Here is a 20,013-nt window from a genome sequence, read left to right on the forward strand (position 1 = left end):
TCAGAAATGGGCCATTCTGCATAATGGGTACTTCTACTTTTGGTGCTTTCAGTATACTCTGATGCTAATACTTTTACGTAAGTACGATTTTGAAAGCAGGACTTTAACTTTTAACAGAGTGTTTTTACAGTGTAGTATCCAGCAGTGACCTCTCATAGGGTCATAGTTGCTACACTGTGGTGCTAGCATTGCTGTTGCCCCGGTGTAAGGTGGAGGCGGAGTGCAGCCTGTTGGTTGGGACGGTGGCAGACAGAGGACGCAGCTGTCACATGCTGGATGAACGGATCCTCGAAGCTGACCCGCGGGCTGAGGAATTGATCTTAAAAAGCACATTTCGTCAAATGCTTTTTTTTTTTAAACGTGAACAAGGCAAACCCGTCGTTAGTGTTATAAATTAGAATATTTCAAAGTTGTGGTCCGCGCGGACGCACTGTTTGGACCAGAGCACGTTCGGTCGGTTGAATAACGTTACCGGGGAGACGGTAGTTGCGACGACGGACGACTCTAAATACGTGCAGCCAATCATTTTTAAGAGTTAAAGCCTTTGCAAAGATTACGACCAACAGGACTATTACATCTGCCGTAGCTGAGGAGGACATCATAAGAAGGCGAGGATCGAAGCAGCATGGTGAGTTTGGGGCCTGGAAGAGGGCACGCTAGCTAACATGCGACAACCTGTTTGCGTCCTTCCTTCCGTTTGACTCGTGCTCTCTGAAGCTCGACCAAACTAGTAACTTTATACTTTAGCTGGTAATTACCGTTCATGTTATAAACCACGACCTTTTGTTACTATCATGGGCAGTTAATCATATGTTATTGTCAACCTGTCAAACAAATTAGCTTAGGAGGGTAAAGTACGACCGGCTCTAACGTTAACCGGTCCGCTAGTAAACTTAAGCTAGTTAGCTAAAGGCAGGTATTTATGGAGTTGCTAGTCACAATATGGTAGACTGCGCGACACCAAACAAGCTGACCTACCAACACGTGTTTTAGATCAAAATGAATCAGGGAACATGTACTTCTCGCCTCATTACAAGTTAGTCTAAATGTTTAGTTTAATTCCCTTACGTTTCATGTGTAGTGACTACTACACGTGATTTGTTAAATGCGGTTACACAACTAGCTAAATAGCTATCAAAGAGTTCCGCGATAAAGGTCATGGCATTAGGCTACGCATACGTTAACTTTGAATGGAGAACAATGCGGATTTTTTAATAAAACATCCACAACAAACTCCTTATACCCATCATCAGCTCAATTTAATCATACTTAAAAGACAAAGATTGTGAATATCGTCGCATATGGTTGTGTGGGCACGGGGGCACCATGTGCTCTTTCTTCCCAACCCTCAGAACAATGCTACTTTGCATCAATGCAAACCCCGAATCGCTGAATTGTAACGACATTTTGGATTGCTGAAAGGTTTTGAGACTTAGATTCGTGTTTTGGTTTATCATGAATGTCTGAAGCACTCAAGGTTTTGCATTGGATGACAGGTCAAAATGCCTTGTTCGAGTCACGCTGCTGAAGCTCTGAGGCAGACCTGCGCCATGTATGGTAACATGTGACCGTTTGAGAGGCGGGGTCACAGTGATGAGCTAGCCAATGAAAACGCAAAGTCAGATGGTTTGTTTGTGTGTGAAGAAGTGAGGCCTTGTAAAGACGGGAAACTGCTTTATGGGATCTCTGATGAACCAGCTTCGTTCATTGGATTGGGTATGATATATTTGAGAAGGGGAGTCAGTTCTGAATGCTGTTATTTTGAGGTATGATGTTTAGTAGTTTGAACATAAAGGCATGCCAAAATGACTTGCAACATGTAAAAAACGCTTTCATACCTTATTCATTACATTAAGTAATTAATTACGTAAGTGAATGCTGATCTTTTCTTGAGTTCCCTTCTGGCTTTTTATTTACTTTACTGTGCATACATGGTTTCTCTATCTCTTTTTTGAGTGATAGATGTTATAGAAATGATCTTTTTTGAAGGGTGGACTTCAACATTACCTGCTGTCATGGAAAGCATTCACATCCGCAGTGATTCACAAGAGGCGTGGGTATTTCTTTGTAATAGAACTGTGCTTTAACAAATCATCTCTGTCTGCCTCAAGAGTGACACCACTTTACAGGTACACTACACAACACTGTTCACATGATTATCCATATTTGATTATCCATATTTAAAAATGTCCAACAGACACTTGTTGAGCCTCCACAATTCCACCAGTCTAGCCTCCGAGTCCTGGCTCCACGTTTGGAAACTACACACAATTTTGAGTTCCATTTCTTTGTAATGACTGATATCACACATGTCATTAGTTGAAGAGCAGGGAACTCCATACATCTGACTGAGTGTCCGACTTAACACATTACATCCCATCATGTAAAAATCTCGCTGTTTCAAAAACATTAACATAATCAAAAAACTGCTTTCTAACTGCACTATTGTGCTTATTTGGAACGTTCTTTGTAGGGTGTCTACCCAAAACTGTTCTGTAACTCACAGTATATTCTTATAATCATGCAGGTTACCACAAAGGGAGCAGGTCTGAACCCAAATGCTAAAGTGTGGCAGGAGATTCCTGCCAATCAGAATGACATCCCAGAGGGGACAGAGGATTCCCCTTGGCTTCTGAATTACCCTCCTCCTGCTGAGATGACCGACGGTAGGAGCTTATTCAGTTCTGTGTGCAGAGAACTTCAGTTTAGCTCCACCTTCCCCTCACTAGATCTTTCCCCATGCACGGGTACAGCACTAAAGTATGGGGATAGACTATGTGTGACATGTGTAGTACTTATGGATCATTACCAAGATAATTTTAGATAAGCATGGTATTTGGGGAAGCTGTTGGGGTTATGCAACAAAGTCAAAGTATGACAAAGTTGGTTTAGAGGATTATATGCTGTTATCTAAACACTGACAGTTATTTCACAAACATTGTTCCTGCTTACCTCCTCTATCTTAGGTTACTCAGACGTTCCCTCTTCAGGGGGAAAAGGATGCGACGGTGAATGTCTTGAAAGCACTGCTGACTTTCCCTCTGTACCCACAGAGGACATTGTGAATGGCACTGACCCCTCTGACTTGGGCTATTTAGTCTTTGACCCACAATGCGAATCAGCCTTAGATGGTAAAGCTTCGAAGGAAGAACCAATGTCTGAGGAGAGCCTAAGAGAGTCTTTGAAGAAAAAACTTGAGTTCTGCTTTTCTAGGTGAGTAGTGAAGCAATATTCAAAGTCATTTTTTAACACAAATTGCAACGGTTTTAGCTCTTTGGATGGATTTTTTTACACTGAGATTTGCCTTTGTATTAATATTGCACTACTTGTAGCGCACACTACAAGAACAATATCAGTAATTATCATTATTATTACAGGTCATTTAGCAGATGCTCTTATCCAGAGCGACTTACATTGAACTAAGTACAGGGACAGTCTCCCTGGAGCAACTCAGGGTTAAGTACCTTGCTCAGGGGTACAATGGTGGCAGCCTGGTATTGAACTCCCCATCTTCTAGTGTTTTGTTTGGGTATTCATTAGTAATGAATAATTGTATTGGCATGTGTTCACAATTGCTTAAAACCAGCTATTTCCTCATAGGAGAATATTAGTATACCTAAAGTGCTCTCATTTAAGGGTTTGAATCACTGGTCTAACAGCCATTAATGACATTTATTTTGTCAATAATCTTTTTAATCCAATGTGTTGTTTTGGCTGTTTGCAGAGAGAACCTATCTAAGGACCTGTACCTGATATCCCAGATGGACAGTGATCAGTTTGTTTCCATCTGGACCATTGCTTGCATGGAGGACATCAAAGCCCTTACCACTGACATGGACCTCATTCTGGATATACTGCGAGGTACCAGTGCTGCTGTTCTGCCCGTATTTTTGAGAAATACTCACAGACACTTAAGTTTATACACAAAACTTAAATCTTAAAAATACATTGAAAGTCACTAGTGTGTTACTGCGAAGATCCTCACAACATGATGTTGACGCCATAGTGTGTTTCTGCTGATGGGTGCGTTGTTTTGGCCATTTTATCTGAGGTTTCTGTTTAATGTGAGGAACCATTTTCCCATTGTGAAAACCCTAAATGGTGTTTGTAGCTTACCAATGCGCAATAACTGTTTTGCCTTTCATGTTTTTTCATAGTTCTGCTGAACAGGGTTTGGTTGTGTTGATAAGGAAGCTGAGAAGGCGTGCCAGTATTTGATCAGTGTTTGTAGTTATTTAAAAAAGAACCAAATAAATTGCTGCCGATGTACGCCAGAGAAAGATGGATATTCTGCAACAGCACACTGTGTAGGTGTTACTTCAAGGTGGTGAACACTCTTATATTCAGGTTGCTTCTTTGTTACAGCCTCTCCCATTGTGCAAGTTGATGAAACTGGAGAGAAGGTTCGGCCAAACCACAGTCGCTGCATCATTATTCTGAGAGAGGTGCCAGAGACTACTCCAGTTGAGGTAAAGAAAGTTCTATACTGCATACTAAGCACAGTCCTCCGCAACACCCGCCCAACTAACTGTACAGTTAATCCAGCAAACAAGGTGCTCCAACATGTTCCTGCTTGTTCACATTGAGATTACACAACGCTGCTGAAAAGAAGTCTGTTATAGACGGTGATTTGCAGTACCTGCCTCACTGCATTTTGATATTAAAACTGTGGATTCATTTGTTGTGGCTACATCATGGGTCATTGATCACTTATCACAGAGCCTGCTGGGTAACCTGAGAGGAGATTATGTGTGAGTTCTGTGTTGGAGGGAGAAATGTAATGTATGTGCCTTGCATCTCTTTCACAGGAAGTGGAGGCTCTCTTTAAGAGTGAAAACTGTCCACAAGTGTTAAGTGCTGAGTTTGCACACAACAGCAACTGGTACATAACGTTTCAGTCAGATATGGACGCACAACAGGTACGTCTCCACATTTTGGAAAGTTAGAATACAGTTACATATTTGGTTGAATGCTTATTTTATTTTTTATTAGTAGGCCATAAATAATTTTCTATTAACATTTACAATATAACTAATCCTAAGGTGTGGCTCTCATTTGCTCTGGTTCCATTATTCTTCCATGACCTTGGTGCAAGATTTGGATTGGCTAATTGTGGGTTACAGTAGCCTGTTCACTCTCTTAAATGCAGTATTTTAAGGGTAAATACTTTCAAGAAATTGTGCGACTTATTACAGCATCTTCATCTTGTCATGTGCAAGTATCACATATACAGTTATAAGCACTGCATATCACACTGGTGCCCTGGTCGTGATGAGGGAGGAAACTATTTCTTAGATTTGAAAGGGAGCAATACAGATGAACACTGTGAACATTTGGTTCTTTTCTTTCTTTTGTCCTCAGGCTTACAGATACCTAAGAGAGGAAGTGAAAACGTTCCAGGAAAAACCAATCATGGTGAGTTCTGTCACTGAAATGAATAACTAGTAATTGACTTAATTTAGGATGCTACTAAATTACTTTTATTTATTTCAGGCTGGATCATTCATTATAAATGGTTCTATTTTAGATAGTAGGATGGAACCCAGCTAGTCTTGTGTGTGTTGTCAGCTGTCACGTCTCTCTGGCTAAGCCGTAGCCTCAGGTGTGACCTTGGGATTTGTGTGCAAAGAGACTTGATAAGCAAGGCGGTGTTTGTCAGAACTGTTGCGCACCTAATATCTCCACACAGTTTGATATCCCTTCTTATCACAATGTGCCATTTACCTTTTGTATTTCAGGTATCTAATATATCCCTTTTCAGCTGGACTTTGATTTGACCTTGTGTGCCCCTGATAAAAACAAATGAGGCTCTGACGTACTAACGGCCCTGTCTAAACCCCAGTGATGATCAGTATCGCGCTTGGAAGGACCCATATGCACTGTGGCTGGGAGGAACCTTTCATCTATCTCCTTATCAATCTACAATGTCTCTGCTTCTTCTCTATTCCTTCACTTCCCTCATCCTCTTTTACTCTCCCCCTCACTCCCTGTCCCTCCCCCTTCTTTCCCCTGGTCAGTGCAGTGTTGTATGGCCTAATGACCGTGAGATTATGAGATCTGAGGGGACTAAAGGACAGAGCTACAACGCTACTCATGGGTACAGTAGAGGTGTCACATCTTCATTCTTGACATTTCTGATTATCTTCTGTCTTTCTCTCCCCCTCCCCCAGGCCCGTATTAAGGCCATTAACACATTCTTTGGTAAGAACGGCTTCCGCAGTGTGGACTCAAGTGCGTACAGTCAGCATGCCCAACCCCAGGGTCAGTATGGCTCTCCAGTCTACATGCAGCAGGCGTACAGCCCTCAGCAGCAGTACCCTGTATACCCTGTGGTGTCTCCCTCCTGGAACCCTTCGGTCATGCCTTACTTTGAAACACCACTGGTGAGAACCTGAATGTCTTTAAAAATATATTTTAATTTATGTGTTTGTTTTTTCACATAAAATGTGTGAAGGTGCTTCTAGCATTTCTTTTATTGCAGTTAATGTCATATTCTCTTCAGTCGATACACAGATTAGGGCTGGGAGATGTGGCTTTTAAATAATATCTCGATATTTTAAGGCTTAATTTCATTAAATATCACAACTGTTTGGTTTAACCCTTTTGATGCATATGGTTATACCAGTGTGATCAATCAAGTAAACTCATTTGAACTCTGAGATGGTTCTGTCATTTTGAAGTCAGATTGGTTATTTACTTTTTATGCACACAATTGAAATTTCAATTTTTCTCAAATACAATTTGCAGGCGTTTTTTAAAAATGTTTTAATTATCCATAAAAAAGGATTAATTGATATTTATTGTGTTAATTAAATTATTGAGACTTGACAGACTATGAATTCAACATGCATTACCAATAACGATTCACAATTTCTAATTTTAAAAGCAGAAAGGGGAAAAGCACTTCAAATCAATGTGAATTTACCAGACGAGGAAGATTAATATTTGTATTGTATAATTTACTACATTCCGTGCAACAAGCACGTATATTCAATATATCGCCCACCCCTTATACTTATGTATTGTATTGTTCAGAGCTTTCGAGATATTTTTATGGAGCACATTGTCTAATTTATTACCCCTCTGTCGTTGTGATATCCAGGCACCTTTCCCACACAGCAGATTCATCAATGGTTACAACAGTCCTGGGAACTACGACGCAAACTCAGTCAGCGGCCATCGACCCATGAGCAGGAACCGGTAGGTGCAAGTCTCCATGACATGATAACTTGCTCTCATCTTGATTAACTGTCTTTCATGCAAATTATATCAACTTTTATAGAAAATGTAAAGAATATTAATTAGCCTAATGTATCAAAAATGTGCTTTTTCATGTTAATATTCAGTATTAAGAAATGTGTGTCCTTTTGTGTATGTGCAGAAATCATGTTAAGGGTCACCCTAAGCCTGGAGACGTGCCCCCTTCTTCTTCTATGGCTCCGGGGACCCTGATGGATGGCCTGTCTGGGCCACAGCCCCTCCAGACATCAGCGACAGCCTCTCTACCCTCCTTCAGCCTTAAAGACATGTCTCCACAGGCGACTATACCCGGTGGATATCTGAGTGGAACTGCACGTGGCCGGTGAGTGCACATTATCCCGCTCATTAACACTGTGGAGATAAAGATTTGCAACTAAAATTTGACCGGCTCATTAACATTCGGGCGCGTGTTAAGTTTTTGTATCTTGTCCTGTCACTATCTGTTCACCTCTCAAACTATTATTGTCTAGACTCATAGTCAGTTCCAGGGAAATTGAACCCTTTGCTTTCTGTGTGGTGTTGCATTTACTTCTAAATTAAACTTTCATATATAAAACGTTCTAATGTAAAATGATCTTTCTTCATTTTTAGGAGAGGTAGTCACAGAGGCACGAGGAGGAGAAGAGAAGACGAACATGCCACGGTCAGCATGTTTCCTCTTTTTTACCCATTTAATTTGTTTAATAAGTGAGATGTTCCTGTGTAGACAGAAAGTCTGAGGATAGTATTTTTGTTGCAAACTTCCCGTTTCACTTAAACTGTGATGAAATTACAGAGGACTGTCGCTGGGATGGAGGCCAAGGTGCCATCTGCACCAAAGTTTGACCTGGCAGCTTCCAATTTTCCTCCTTTGCCGGGATCTGTGGTCAGTATGCGGGGAGAAACTATGCCAGAGGTGCGCCTATCTGATGTCGTGCGTGGCCTGAAGGTGGCTAACAAGGTAAACATCTTGTCCTCTTTAATACCTTTTACTCTGGAGACTCATATTAGCAGCATTTGAATTACAGTTGTATAAATGCACATCATTCTAAATTCTTGATCGTTTCAGCCTGTGAGCCAAGAGGTTAACGAGACCCGACCCACAAGCGTCTCTGAAGAAGCTGTAAGCAAACCAGATTCTGTCACTGCCGTTGCTAAACTTGCTCCTGTGACACCGCTCACAGTGGCACCACCAGTCTTAAGGTAAAGTTTACTTCAAGCTAATTAAATGTTGGTGAATACAAAGGGCATATACATAAGAAGTGACTTATCTTTTACTTTTTATATCGATTTAGTGTTTCTCCTCCGGTAAAAGAAGAGGAAAAAGTGAAACCTCCTATTCCAAAGGAAAGAATCTCCTCCTCACCGCAGGCTGCCTCACCAACAGCCTCTGAACCTGCGCCCTCTTCCTGCAGCCAGGCTGTTTCTACAGAAGCACCTTCCCCATCTCCCCCAACTCCAACATCTCCAACATCAGATCTGGTAAGGTCTGCCTTCTCATCAGGGGTGGACATTAGCTCACAGCAACATCAGCTTATAGGTCATTCCAAGACTGCTTTGTTTATTGTAGCAAATGACATGGAGCCACAGAAGTGTTGATATTAAACAATCCGTTTGAATGTGTTGGAGTAGAGGCAGCAAACAAGTCAAATGTATAGAAATATATCAACTAACTTCTCAAACTTCCACTGCAGCATAATTGACTTCTCTGCCATTAGTATTGATATTCGTTGTGTTAATGATAAAGTCATTTAATACTTCAAGTGGTTTTGTGATTATTACCCATGTGGTGAAAAACAAAACAAAAATATTTTTTTAATTTGACATCCTGAGTACTCATTATTCTTTTAACAGGGAGCAAAAAAGCTCAGCTACGCAGAGGTTTGCCAGAGGCTGGCCAAGGACCCGCCACCAGCACAGACCTCTCCCTCCCCTCCTGCCTCTTCAGCCGGCCAACCCCTGCAGGAGCTAAAGGTCAACAGTGTTGAGGAGCATCGGCCCAACTCCAGGCGCTCTACAGACAATCCAGAGAAAGCCAGAGACGGTCGCCCTCCTCGTCAACCATTACGCTCCTTCCGAGGGGCAAATGGCCAAGTCAGACCTGGAGGGCTGAAGACTCGGGACCACCAGAGAGGCTTGAATAATAGTAGCAAACCATTTTCCCCACACCGGGGGGCCAGACGCAGTGGCAAAGAACAGAACATTCCCCCAAGGTCACCAAAATAAAAGAAAAAGGAACCTCATGAACTTTAAACAGAAATTTAAACTGTGAATATATGTAAATATACAGATGAATATATTTCATTTGACAGACTTTTTCAAAGAATCTAATATTGTTGCAGACCTGAAATTATTTAGAAAGACTAAGTAGATATGCTTTTTTAGGTGAATGCATAAAGTCTGCTGACAGAATTGTTAAAACATACTTAAATGCTTGAGTAATAACACAATGACGTTCTCAAAAGATGCCTCTATAAACGGGCTACATATGTAGTGTTTGTGTGTTTTTAAGAAAGTGAGAAGGAGAAAGAGGGATCTTGTTACTTAAAAAAAAAAATTACGGTAGTCTAACTTTTATTAGCAAGCGCTGTTGACATCCAAAATGATGAATCGGGCACATTTAATTTTTTTCCGAGTGGTTATTGTTGGCATGTGATTCATCTTGAGCTTTTTCTCAAATTAGTTTGCCGTTGAAATCAAGGATCTATGATTTATTTATGAAATGGAAAAGGTTGAATCCATGGCAGAATAATACAATTAGAGGAGCGTGATGAAGATTTGAACTTTGACTTGAGTAGAAAGAGAAGAATTTGAAGAATAAATTTGTTTTTGGAGAAATGTTCTACAGATGATGCCGGTGAAAGTTTCATTGATTCAGAACATTGCGTTGTGTAATGATTATACTCCAATGTTTTTGCAGTAGTTGTCTTTGTGATGCATATATTAGATATATACCACTAACATTCTAAATAAGTCCCGTATTATTACTAGAGTAGATCCGCTTATTTGGTTTTTTTTTGCAGGATTTAATCAGTGATTTAACTCTTGTGCAAATCGGTATAACTTGTAGAAATTGTATTTTGAATACTCATGAGAAAAGTATTTGTCAGCCAAATAACCTACTGTTGCTGATTGTTATTAGACGTGATCAGAAAGACTGTCACAATGTTTTATCATATATCAGAAGTGTTGTGTGTGTGTGTGTGTGTGTGTGTGTGTGTGTCTGTCTGTCTGTCTCACAAAGCAAGATTACTGGGTTTGAAGGCACATTTTGGTTTCAGGCCCGGCTTCTGATATGGATAGTTCTGTATTTTGAGTTTCAGGAAAGTGTCTAGAGTAAGGTGCTCAATCTTGACGAATGAGCTGTCCTTAATCGGCGACTAGCATCTGCATGATCATTGCTAAAACTGATCTGAGGGACCTCAGGAGGAGAAATTTAATTTTCTTCCACAATTTTTAATTGGTGGCTTCCTCTTGCTGAACATCGCTGTTTGATGGTTGATGCCATGGCCAGTGTCTAAACATGACTCTGACATTGATTGCCTGCATCATCTGTTTTGATTGAATAGATAAGGCTTCAGATGAATGTAGTCCTTTATGACAACAAAACAACACTTTAGAGCTTGATTGTCTATGTAGTAGCTTGCCTTGAGCGTGTGTATATACCGATTTATTTTTGATCTGGGTTAATGTAAGTGTTTTTCTTGCTGTAGACAAGTTTCATTTTCTATCAAATTGTTTTTCTTCTCATGTTATTCAATGTTTGTGTAATATTAGTAAATTAGTGTGTAGACTGATCTGAGAAAAGATAACTGACAACTGATCAACCCCTCCATAGTGAGCTGAACATACCTATTTTAATTGAAATGCACTATCCTTTGATCTCTCGGCTTTCAATCATTACAGAAGTAAGAAATAGAAAGATGTTGCACAGAAATGCTCAATTTGAGCATAAATGTGTTTTTGTTTCATCTGAATATGGATATGGAAATACTCAAAAGATGATTTTCAGGATTAAGGGTATACAACATTTCACCTTGGATAATTGTTTTGAGTCCTCTGCTTGTTGGGACTTGACTGCAGTGTACAGTATTTTATGTCTTATAATCAGTAGTTCAATTGTCTCCTATGTGTCATTATGTCTGTAAACGTTTGTGTGTGAGAGGGATTGCTTCTGGTACAGACTACGTGGAACTATTATCTCAAACCAAACCTCCAGTGCCTTTTTTAACAGTGTTTCATTTCAGTATAAAAGTGCATGAATTGTGAGCACATCAATTTGTCACACAGAGCAAGGCTGGTTAGTTGGTTGTCAAAATCCTCCGTTGTCAATTTGACACTCGGAGAAACTAGATCTTGCCCAATGTTAATCTCAGTTTATTGTAGGTGCAGCTGCAGGGCTGGGAGTGGAGATGTGTGTGTCTGTGCATGCTTGTTTGTCCGTTATGGGTCTATGATACTGTTTAATTTGTTAGCTTGTCAATGCAATTTTAGTCTTATATCAGAATCCTGCTTATAACTCACAATCAAACACAGGATTGCAACTTTCACACTGGTTTAATAAGTAATTATGTTATTGCTGAGCCTGAGGTATGAAAATAAAGATTTATTTTTAAACCGCCCTGTCCTATACTTTGTGTATGTTTGCGCTACATCATGTTAATGCATCTGATGCAATTGCAGGATGTGAATATGTTACAATTAGACAATGCATGTGTTTCTTTTGGATTTCTTTCATTCAAACGGAAGAAAAAAAAATGCAAAACTGACAGGATATACAGGGACATTGACAGACATGCGCATTGTGAATGCCACACAAGAAAGGATTTGTTAAAGGATTTTTACATGTCATCTGCCATCCAGAAATAGCCAAACGTTATGTAACTGTTGAGGTTGTAAGCATATTTGGCTTTAGAATCTTTAGTGAGTGTTCAGGAGATTTCACTGATGCGTGACCACATATTATTTGTATATGAAGTAAATGTGTTATATAAACGCAATAAATCGGAGGATAATGTTAATATTCAGTCAATATGCTAGTTGATTTACGTTCACGCCCCCCCCCCCCCCCCCCCTCTCACGTTAGTCCTGTTACGTAATACTCTGCCATGTTCTAACTCTCGCGCTGTTTTGCTAATGGAAGTGTCAGAGTGTCAACAAGCAGCAGCAGACTGTCCGGAGCAGGGAGGAGGGAGTCGAGAGGCTATTTAAACATCGGGTGAGTATGCTCACAATTCTGATCATCCAACGGAAAATACGATATTTTAGGAAGTATATTCAGTCATTTTTTATGAAACGTGTCGTTTTCATGGGATCGTGTGTTGGTTTATGAGCACAGCTTGTCAAGCATTAGCGTGCTAACGGTTAGCTACTAACTTGGCGGACCTTATAGTGTGAACAGCTTCGATTAGCAGTTAGCATCAGCTTAGCTAGCTGTGTTGTGACTGGTATCTACATTGCAATTTTCTCTTTGCGAGGCGTATCCGGTCTTCCTTTATATGTTATTAGTTTCCATGATGTTAGCTTCCATGTTCCCTATAATGACACGGCTGTCAGGTTTCAGAAACAAAATATGTTTATGTGGTTAGCGATATGGTTATGCTAGCTTGAGGCCCATCTCTCATAAAGTCAGAGCTAGCCTAAGAATTGGCACTTTAGGTTAACCTATCCACAGTCCGTAACCTAAGCCACCTAGCTAGCTACATAGCCGCACAACCTCGACATTGATGACCAGCTAGCGCCAATGACTTGAGCACACTGTCTGGTGGCTTGCATGCTAGCTTGCTTTGGCTCTGCTGCCTCGTCGTTCCCGTTTAACGTTAGTCTCTGATTTTCCGAGACCGAGAGCGAAGCAAATGTTCCCAACAGGCCATCAGTCTTCGGCCTGTTTACCTCCTTACCCATTTGTCACTCGGAGGTTTTTCTTGGTGAAAGGTGAACACATGCAATTAATGGCGTTAAACATATTGTAGTTCTCAACAGGTGCATGGCAGTCATGTTGTGTTGACTGATGCTGTAGGTTGATACATTTGCAAGATACAAAACACAAGATAACATAAATAATAGACAGTGACATTTGAGTATATTCTGGTCAGCCAGTTGCTTCTGGGTAATTGTTGTCAATGGTCTAAAGCTAGTATATAACAATATACACTATTAAAACATTCAGTACCCTCTAACCATTACCAGTAATATTCAGTATTATGTCCAAGTAACTTAAACATCAACTGTTTTAAAGGCCTCTATATGAATAAATGGATACAGTTGATAACAAGATGCTCTTTTCTTTGCAGAACATTTGTCTGAGATGGGGGATGATCGACCTTTTGTATGCACTGCCCCTGGATGTGGGCAGGTGTGATTTCTGAACGCATTTATTTATGTGCATGTCTCTATAACACACTCTTTCACTCTCTTTACACTTGACACCTCTGATCATCCAGCCAAGAAATCTGAAACAAATAGTCTCCTCTTTCTTATTATTACAATGGCTCATTGCAATTTATTTTACAGCTAACTTTACAGTTAAGGTACTGTACAAATGCCTAAAATAGTAGACAGTGATTAATCCCTACTTCACTGTGGACCATCTGCACATAAAGCAAGTGTTATTGTTCATCTCACATCATCTATAATTAAGTGCTTTTGATATATTCGTTGTCATTTGTCAACAACACAGTAGATACACTGATGCTAAACTTTATATTCTTTACATGAATACTATACTACTATATCTTTCTTATCTACTGTGTTGTTTTTTTGCAGAGATTCACAAACGAAGACCACCTGTCAGTCCACAAACACAAGCATGAAATGACATTAAAATTTGGTCCTGCCAGAACAGACTCTGTTATCATTGCAGGTAACGACATAACCATTTAAATCAGTATTTGTTAAATGAAGCTGAACTAAAGAGAAATGAAGTAGTAATGCTCTGAAGACCTGTATCAATATACTACTGTGATATCTGTCCACAAGGAGCTATTTCTGTACTTTTAACCCCTCCACTAATGTCATTTTTTCCTTCTTTTTTTGTTGTTGCAGACCAGACACCCACACCCACACGTTTCCTGAAGAACTGTGAGGAGGTTGGGCTATTCAATGAGCTAGCCAGCTCCTTTGAACATGAGTTTTCCAAAGCACACGAAGACGACAGGACAAAACATCCGGTGAGAAAAAGGGTGAATGACTGAAATACCGTTTTCTTTACTTAGGTTATTTAGATAACAATTATATCAGAATTCTATTATTTTAGATGATCTGAAAGGGTATATTCATCTTCTGCTCTCTGCTCAGCCTGCACCTTTACAAACACCGTCTGAAGTCAAAGTTGAAGATGAGGGTCCTTTACAAGTGGATTCTTCCTCTCCCGGAAGTCCAGATTCCTCCTCCAGCATGTCGGACAACAGCGGAGACTCGAGGGGGAGAGGCATGGTACAGTGCATTGCCTCAAACCGTGCTTATGTGTGGATAACAAGCCTGTTCATGGATTTACTCTTGCTTATGACTTTCCACTTCAATAATTGGTTCCCTGTTCATGCAGACACATTACATTTCTGAATGGTATTATTTGATTTGTCAACAGGAGATTGTCACAAAGCCTGTGGCAAGCTCTGCCCCTACTCCAACCATTGTACGTCCAGGTTCTCTTCCCCTTCACCTGAGCAATGACGCACTACACCCGACTTTACCATCTCCAACATCTGTCATCACGCAAACGCCGCCCTCCAACAGACAGCTTGGGTAAACTACAGTGTGTTCCTGTTGTTTGTTCCTGGTTGAGGTCTAGTTTATTTATTTCTCCATCATCCTCTGCTTCCTGATTTAACATCGCAGAGGAAGCAGGTGTGGGTGGAGGCTAACGGTCCTCTACAGTTCCATATTTCTGCGTTTCTACAGAGACTCACCAAGTCATGTCTACTTTTGAGATATCAAAAATAAATCCCTCTCAAGATGATACCTTTCCAACATATTGTGCCAACTGTCGTTCCATTGGGACTTGAGAGGCTGGATACAGTTAGCACTTAGAGAGAATATCCGTGGGCAAAATTAAATACTTTGTCAACCTGGCTCTCAATCTGTATTTTGTCAATTGGCACAGAATAGGGGAGCAGCCATTTACAAGTTTCTGATTTTGTCAACAGATCCCCAACAAGCGCTTTTCCACTGGTGAGGCACCTCCCCAATGGGCAGACAATACCTCTCCTGCCCAGTCCTGTGCAGATGACCTCCGTTATATCTGTAAGTCATTTTCAAAACTTGGAAAAATATATTACAAATGATACATTTTGAATGATTTTTCTTAAAATTTACCATATTCCGTGTCTCTCTCTCTCTCTCTCTCTCTGTCTCCCTGTGTCTCTTTCTCTTTCTCTCTCTCGCGTGTATTTGTTGTAATGTGGAGCTCGCGAGGCCAGTGAACTCAGTGCCTTACATCCCTGGGATTCCAGGACCTCCAGTTGGCGGGGCCAGCAGTGGCTCATCCTCCCCGTCTGGGTATAGTCTGCACTCTGAAGCTAAGATGGTGAGTTGATCAGACATGTTTGCATCATTTTGTGGGGCGGCAGGCTTTGAAAAATGGCGTTCATTTATATAAACTACTTATTTGTAAAGTATATTCTACACTTAAAATGTGTTGTATGTAACAGCTCTTTTAGTGATCTTAAAGTTAAATGTCCTGAATGGAGTGTTGTCTTTGTAGCGGCTGAAAGCAGCTCTAACTCATCAGGGCCCAGGAGCACAAGATGGGGCTGGTGGGGGGGCAGGATCCATCCCTGCTGTCCCTCAGCGACAGGAACAGAGCCAACAACCCACTCAAAACTCTGACGCACCATCACCTGCCCAGCCCCAGGTAATGCACGCAAATATTGTAGATGGACAGCAGAGAAGCAGATTATGGCGCAGAGGTGGTTTTGATCATTTTAATTTGATAATTGTATGAAAAATGACGACTAAATACTGGGCTGCTGTCTTGAGAAGCGTTTCTCACTATGGTAAAGTGACATTTTTGCATTCACTCATGGAACCAAAAGAATATTAATAGGTTTATATTTCAAGTCAAAGTGCATTTATTTGAACGGTTTCTCTGCCACATTGTGTAATTTGTGTTGAAAATTGAAATTCAACATGTGGAAAACTCGGATATGCATGTAACCTCCCCCTCCTTATTTCCCAGGTGTCCCCTGCTCAGCCAACAGGAGGCAGGCGGCGGCGAGCTTCAGAGATGGACCCCGATGAGAGGAGGGAGCGCTTCCTGGAGAGAAACCGGGCGGCCGCCTCCCGCTGCAGGCAAAAACGAAAAGTATGGGTTAACTCTTTGGAGAAGAAGGCAGACGATCTTGTCAACATGAATGTGTCCCTGTCGGTGAGTCTCCATTTCACTCCGGGGTTGTATCGGTAATTTAAACAGGGTTCCTACGCAGTATGGAAAAGTACGGACTTTGATTTTAGTCATTTCTAAGTCCAGAGTGTTTTTCATGGCGTTTGGAGCAGGTAGCCAGCACAGGCAAAACTTGTACCACTGTGTGAATACGCATGGGATGGTAAATAAAAAATTCATGTTATGATTATCCTGGCCAAAATAATTGCAATTCACGATATTATCCCAATGATCTTAAAAATATGCTTTACACTCTTAAAATGGCTCCAAACATACAGGAATCACTTTACATTTCTCAGAAACAAATATTTGTATTGTTGTGAACATCCTTTTATAGTGAAACTCAATCCATCTAAATAAGGTCATCATAAATCATGAGGCCCCCCCCCTGCATAAATATAAAATAAACAAATAGCAACATTGTGAGTCTGTTGTTTCTTACATGAGTCCTGTATTTTTTAAATCGGGCTCTGGAAAAGTGTGGAATTTATAAATGTGTAGGAACTCTGTTTAAACATGCACACAGCTGGGAATGATATGGGTGCTGTATGTTTTGTGTTGCCATCAGAATGAAGTAGGCCTACTGAGGAACGAGGTGTCCCAGCTGAAGCAGCTCCTCCTGGCCCACAAAGACTGCCCGGTCACTGTTATGCAGAAGAAGGCGGCTTTCTTAGGTAACCATTGAGCTGACCAACGAGCTGATGCGCAGTATCACTTCTTTTGTCAGGAACCATCTATCATCTCATCCATCTAATGTATTCTTTTTACTCGCTCACCTCTCTTAAGGGTGAATGTTTCTTTCTCTGTCTCTAGCTGCAGGAGGAGAGGAAACCTCCAGGGATACTTCCAGTGAACCCATCGGCTCCCCAGCGGCTGTTATCCAGCACGGTCAGTCACCACCCGCCTCAGCCTCCAGCCCAGTTGCCACCATCAACGGGCTGAGCGTCCGCGCTGCAGAGGCGGTGGCTATGTCGGTCTTGGCCGGCATGGGATCGGGCCAGCCGGGAGGGGTCGTCATGGCGACGCAGTCACAGTCAGCCCCAAGATGATGTGCTGACGCATTTAGCCGGTATGAACTCGAGTGGCATTTGGAGGCCGGACTGGTGCAAAAGCGTTTGAAAAGTTAGACCCGCCCTCAAACCCCCACCCCAGACTAAGATACTCTCGCCCCTCACAGCCAATGATAATCACACAAAGACATGGCACAGTGCCTCCGTCAACCCTCCAGTCCCAGCAGGCTCCCTGTTAAGAGACGCTTGGTCACTCTCTGTATGTAAATATGAATAACACGTCGGACACTCACTCTGCAAGGTTTGGGGTCATTTCTTGTTCAGTCGTGACAGTTGGAAAATGTTTTAGATTGGGATGAAAAGTATGAATGAAAACTTTTTATGTCAAAATCGTCAGTATATTTTCATTTCACTTAAAAATGCAGCTTCTGTCCAACTTCAGTCCCACACGCTGGCTGTGATGAGGTTGGTTGCTTTCCAGGCTGACAACTGTACTTGTATTTTTTATTTGTATGAAAAGATTTTTATGCCTGATACTGGTCGTCGACATAATGTTTGCTGATGCAGTGAAAGTACGGTGAGAGATTGGCTGGCTGATTTCAGTAAAAGGCAGCCTGGAAAGTTTTTTTAAATGCTCTTTTTATGTTTACTTTTCAAACTGTCCTTTTTAGTTTTCTGTCTGTTTCCCTTCTGAGTTAATTCTCTTTAAATACACATGACGGTTTAGTCAGCCAAGTGCATAAAAAAACCAAATTATAGACGTGTACACAGTTAACCCTGTGAGTGTGTGCCTGACTTTTTTTTCACCATCAGTTTTAACCTAATTGAAATGGATGTCCTTACATCAGTCGTGTATGTATCAAACCTTATTGACTGCATGGATTACTCAAGGCTGAAGAATACCACTGTTTGTGCTTCATCATACCATCACTGTTTATTCATCTGCTTTTCTTCTTTTTTTTTTAAACATCAAATTACTGATGCGAAAATTGTCCTCGTTATGTACAGATTTAATCCTCAGTCCTAATGTAACACTCTTGAAATGGTTAGCTTTTAGAAGGCCTTTAAATGATAATCAAACATAATAGATATTAAATCATTTCAGTTGAGGAAAAGAGTAGTGCAATATATTTTTCTATTGAATACCAATGTTTTATCTGTTGTGTGTCGCCCAGCCGCTGAGAGGGATTTGGTTCATTTCAGTTGAAAGCTAAAGTTATGAGTTAAACAGAATGTGAAGATGAGTAATCTTGAATGAATGAGATTGGTTACTAGTGCACATCTGTTGACACGTACAGATGTCCTAGTCTTGGGTGCTTTCCAACATTTGAAAAGCTGTCTTGTATCATGAAGTAGAATTAAATAGTTGTGAAGGTGCTTCTTTTGAAATTTAAGTTTCGAAATGCATATTATTTTATACCGCAGTGTACTTCCAAGACTATCAATGTGTGTTTCCCCTTGTCACTCAAGTTTTTTTTTGTTTTCTTGTTTTTTTTTAATATATAAATAACGTCATTGTTTTAAGATGTTTATTTTTCTCTATGGGCATGTCAGGCTTTTTGTTTTTCCATCATGTGATTAGCATTTCAGTTTATTTTGTTAAAGAGCATATATGTCTTTTATGTGTTTAACACAGGTAAAACCTTTTATGAAAAAAATGTCTCTGATATCTGTATGGAGAGAGTTTGTCAAATACTCAGGCTTCAAGATGGGAAAGATTACTTGTGTATAGTCTCAACCAATAAATAAGTTGTCTCGGGCAAATATTAAAAAGAAATTAATGAAAAAGAAATACTCGGCTTGTTTCCACCGATCCCCACTTTGTGCCACTCATGTATTACATTATATTCGATTCACAGAGCTAAACATCCATCTTCTGAAAATAAATACCCAGGGATCTTTGAAGCACTTTCCTGTAGGTATTTGCAAAATCCATAAAGCTGCCATGATAAATACTTTTACATCAAAAATTAATCAGATGACTACTTGTATGTGAAAGGAGTTGCTAACAGTGATGAACTGAGGGTTTTACATGTAGCATCTTCCAACTCATTGTTTTGGTTTTACGTACATGATTTAACTGTAACCGCTCGAAATACTCAATATGCACTACCTGCCCAGCACCAAATGGCTAGCTAGCTGGTGAATATCGTGGAGCATTTAGCAACTTAATGAGTCAAATATTTCTCTCCGGAGTTGCTGAAGAGCAAAAAAGGAACTAAAAGAAGTGCACATATTACATGCCCAGAAACGTGACAATTATCACTATTTTCTGACATTTTATTGACCAAATGATTAATCAAGAAAATTATCGACAGGTTAATCAATACTCAAAATGATAGTTAGTTGCAGCCCTACTATTTAACTTGAAATTTGATAAAATGT

The 20,013-nt window shown here is 40.6% G+C and overlaps 2 protein-coding genes across 7 annotated transcripts; both read left to right on the forward strand.

Annotated features, from left to right (window-relative positions):
- Positions 1-242: 242 nt before the first annotated feature.
- Positions 243-11,860, forward strand: larp4ab (La ribonucleoprotein 4Ab). 2 transcript variants are annotated; one of them, XM_029431606.1, is made up of 16 exons: positions 244-628; positions 1,990-2,053; positions 2,528-2,666; positions 2,967-3,213; positions 3,725-3,861; positions 4,366-4,469; positions 4,809-4,919; positions 5,362-5,415; positions 6,171-6,383; positions 7,103-7,200; positions 7,382-7,582; positions 7,852-7,903; positions 8,036-8,200; positions 8,309-8,442; positions 8,535-8,721; positions 9,094-11,860. In XM_029431606.1, exons 3-16 carry the CDS (start codon positions 2,657-2,659, stop codon positions 9,463-9,465), a joined length of 2,085 nt encoding a protein of 694 aa, XP_029287466.1. In that variant the 5' UTR covers positions 244-628; positions 1,990-2,053; positions 2,528-2,656; the 3' UTR covers positions 9,466-11,860. The 2 variants fall into 2 exon arrangements, with proteins under 2 accessions (XP_029287465.1, XP_029287466.1); XM_029431605.1 differs by lacking the exon at positions 1,990-2,053 and having other exon boundaries at positions 243-628.
- Positions 11,861-12,336: 476 nt separating this feature from the next.
- atf7b (activating transcription factor 7b) lies at positions 12,337-19,420 on the forward strand. 5 transcript variants are annotated; one of them, XM_029431609.1, is made up of 12 exons: positions 12,337-12,457; positions 13,533-13,594; positions 14,005-14,101; positions 14,284-14,420; positions 14,536-14,673; positions 14,825-14,982; positions 15,384-15,480; positions 15,644-15,763; positions 15,968-16,090; positions 16,415-16,603; positions 17,187-17,292; positions 17,432-19,420. In XM_029431609.1, exons 2-12 carry the CDS (start codon positions 13,547-13,549, stop codon positions 17,665-17,667), a joined length of 1,449 nt encoding a protein of 482 aa, XP_029287469.1. In that variant the 5' UTR covers positions 12,337-12,457; positions 13,533-13,546; the 3' UTR covers positions 17,668-19,420. The 5 variants fall into 5 exon arrangements, with proteins under 5 accessions (XP_029287469.1, XP_029287467.1, XP_029287471.1 ...); XM_029431607.1 differs by having other exon boundaries at positions 12,344-12,457; positions 15,941-16,090; XM_029431611.1 differs by having other exon boundaries at positions 12,344-12,457; positions 15,941-16,090; positions 17,405-17,573.
- Positions 19,421-20,013: the final 593 nt, after the last annotated feature.

The sequence above is a fragment of the Cottoperca gobio genome, chromosome 5 (genome assembly GCF_900634415.1).
Source record: "Cottoperca gobio chromosome 5, fCotGob3.1, whole genome shotgun sequence".
Taxonomy (NCBI): Eukaryota; Metazoa; Chordata; class Actinopteri; order Perciformes; family Bovichtidae; genus Cottoperca; species Cottoperca gobio.